Source organism: Tribolium madens, unplaced genomic scaffold (assembly GCF_015345945.1).
Source record: "Tribolium madens isolate multiple individuals breed KSU strain unplaced genomic scaffold, Tmad_KSU_1.1 Scaffold_11;HRSCAF=98;Tcas5.2_LG3b, whole genome shotgun sequence".
NCBI lineage: Eukaryota > Metazoa > Arthropoda > Insecta > Coleoptera > Tenebrionidae > Tribolium > Tribolium madens.
In genome coordinates, this window is record NW_025400975.1 from 6,982,949 (window position 1) to 6,984,570 (window position 1,622).

At 31.3% G+C, this 1,622-nt stretch overlaps 1 protein-coding gene across 1 annotated transcript in view; it reads left to right on the forward strand.

Annotated features, from left to right (window-relative positions):
* The first annotated feature begins 437 nt into the window (after positions 1-437).
* LOC123004455 (ribosomal protein S6 kinase alpha-5-like) overlaps positions 438-1,622 on the forward strand; it is a 37,180-nt gene continuing 35,995 nt past the window's right edge. The window contains exon 1 of the mRNA XM_044397755.1: positions 438-807. Coding sequence (XP_044253690.1) covers positions 654-807 — 154 coding nt within the window. The 5' untranslated portion in view covers positions 438-653. The remainder of the gene's footprint in view (positions 808-1,622) is intronic.

Below are 1,622 nucleotides of genomic sequence, written 5' to 3' on the forward strand. Positions count from 1 at the left end.
CGCTCTTTTATTTCGCACAAGATAAAAATAAACTAGTCAATCAATAAAAAAATGCTTATTAAATGTAATTAATCGAATTCAAGGATGAGTAATTAAAAATGTGATGATATTAGAGAAGAAATTAATGTTCTTGAAATTTCAATGCCACCTCTGATCCAGCAATTACATAAATATCCGCACACCAGATAGTTTGAATGAATTATATTTTTAGCTTTGAAACGAAAATTTGCTCACACTGTGCAAATCCCCCAAATATTTACACAGATAATTCCAATAAAAGGTGGAGACGCGAAAAAAATTGTAGGAATAATCTATCAAGTGCGTTGGTTGAACAACTTGTACAATATTTCAGTTGTGAAAGGAAAAGTTTGTTTGAATGAAGTGTACGCGGACTTGGACTAGCCTACTGCGATTCCGATTCCGATAGTTGCCGTCCCAAAACATGGATTAAAATCGGCAAATACCGAGTGATTGAAGTAATAAATTAATTTCAAACAATTAAACGACTATTTGTTTACATAAAAAAATCCGATCTAACTAAGATAACATGGCGTTAAATCAGTTTTAACCGCAGGATAAATATAAAAGTGAATTTTATTTACATCTGGGTCAGTGGGTGTTTGTCTTAAGCAACAGGTGGTGTGTGAGTCGCGATGGAGTCCTCTGTGCAAAAACAAGACAATGCGACTTTTTCCAAAACTCCAAAGCCCCTGTCGAGATCACCCGGAACCTCACCGTCTATCCGGAATATGACACAAACCGTCATTGTATCACTTGCTGAGACTGTGACACACGACATTACATACGGTAAGTAKAAAATCGCAGCTTGCTACAAGAATGTAAATATTTATGCGTGGGTGGTGTTTTTGTTAACTAAAAAAGTCTAAGTTTTTGGTCTGACTACAGTTATCTTATCTCGATGAAGCTCGCAGTTATTTAATCACCTTGAATTTATTTATAAAACAGTTCCGATGTCTCTGGTACCGTACAAATGATTGTACCAGGTGAATAAAAAAAGTATGAAACCAAACGTTTTTTGCTTAAACTATTTATTTTTTGAAAAAAATAATTGATGAGTGATAAAGTACAGAGTGGTTATAAATGATTTTCATCTAGCCAACTTTGGAATTTTTTTGCATGTAACTTTATTTGTGCCGCTCTACTTTTTTGAAAGCTCTTGTTCTGTCATTAGAGTCACTTATTAATTAATAATAAATTGTTGTTAATTAAACTTTTATTTTTTCAACTAATTTCCAATAATAATTGATAATAATGTGTACTTTGGAAGAAAACAAATTTATAATTGAAGTCTATTTTCGAAGTGGACGCTTTTTTTAATTTTGAGATAAAACAAGTAGGAACCCCTATTTTCGTAAAGCGGCATTTTTTATTTTACATGGAAAATTCACAGCTGGCTAGATGAAAATCATTTATAACCACTGTGATGATTTAACAAGAATAATTTTCGAAATTTCCTTTTGTTTTTGAGTTCTACAAAAAAAAATATTTTTTTAAATGGCAACCCACTATAAAATCATTTTTCTCATAAAAGCTATACTCTAAGGATTACAACTATCTACTTTATATTTAATTTTTTGAAAAAAAAATTTTCACATAAATTG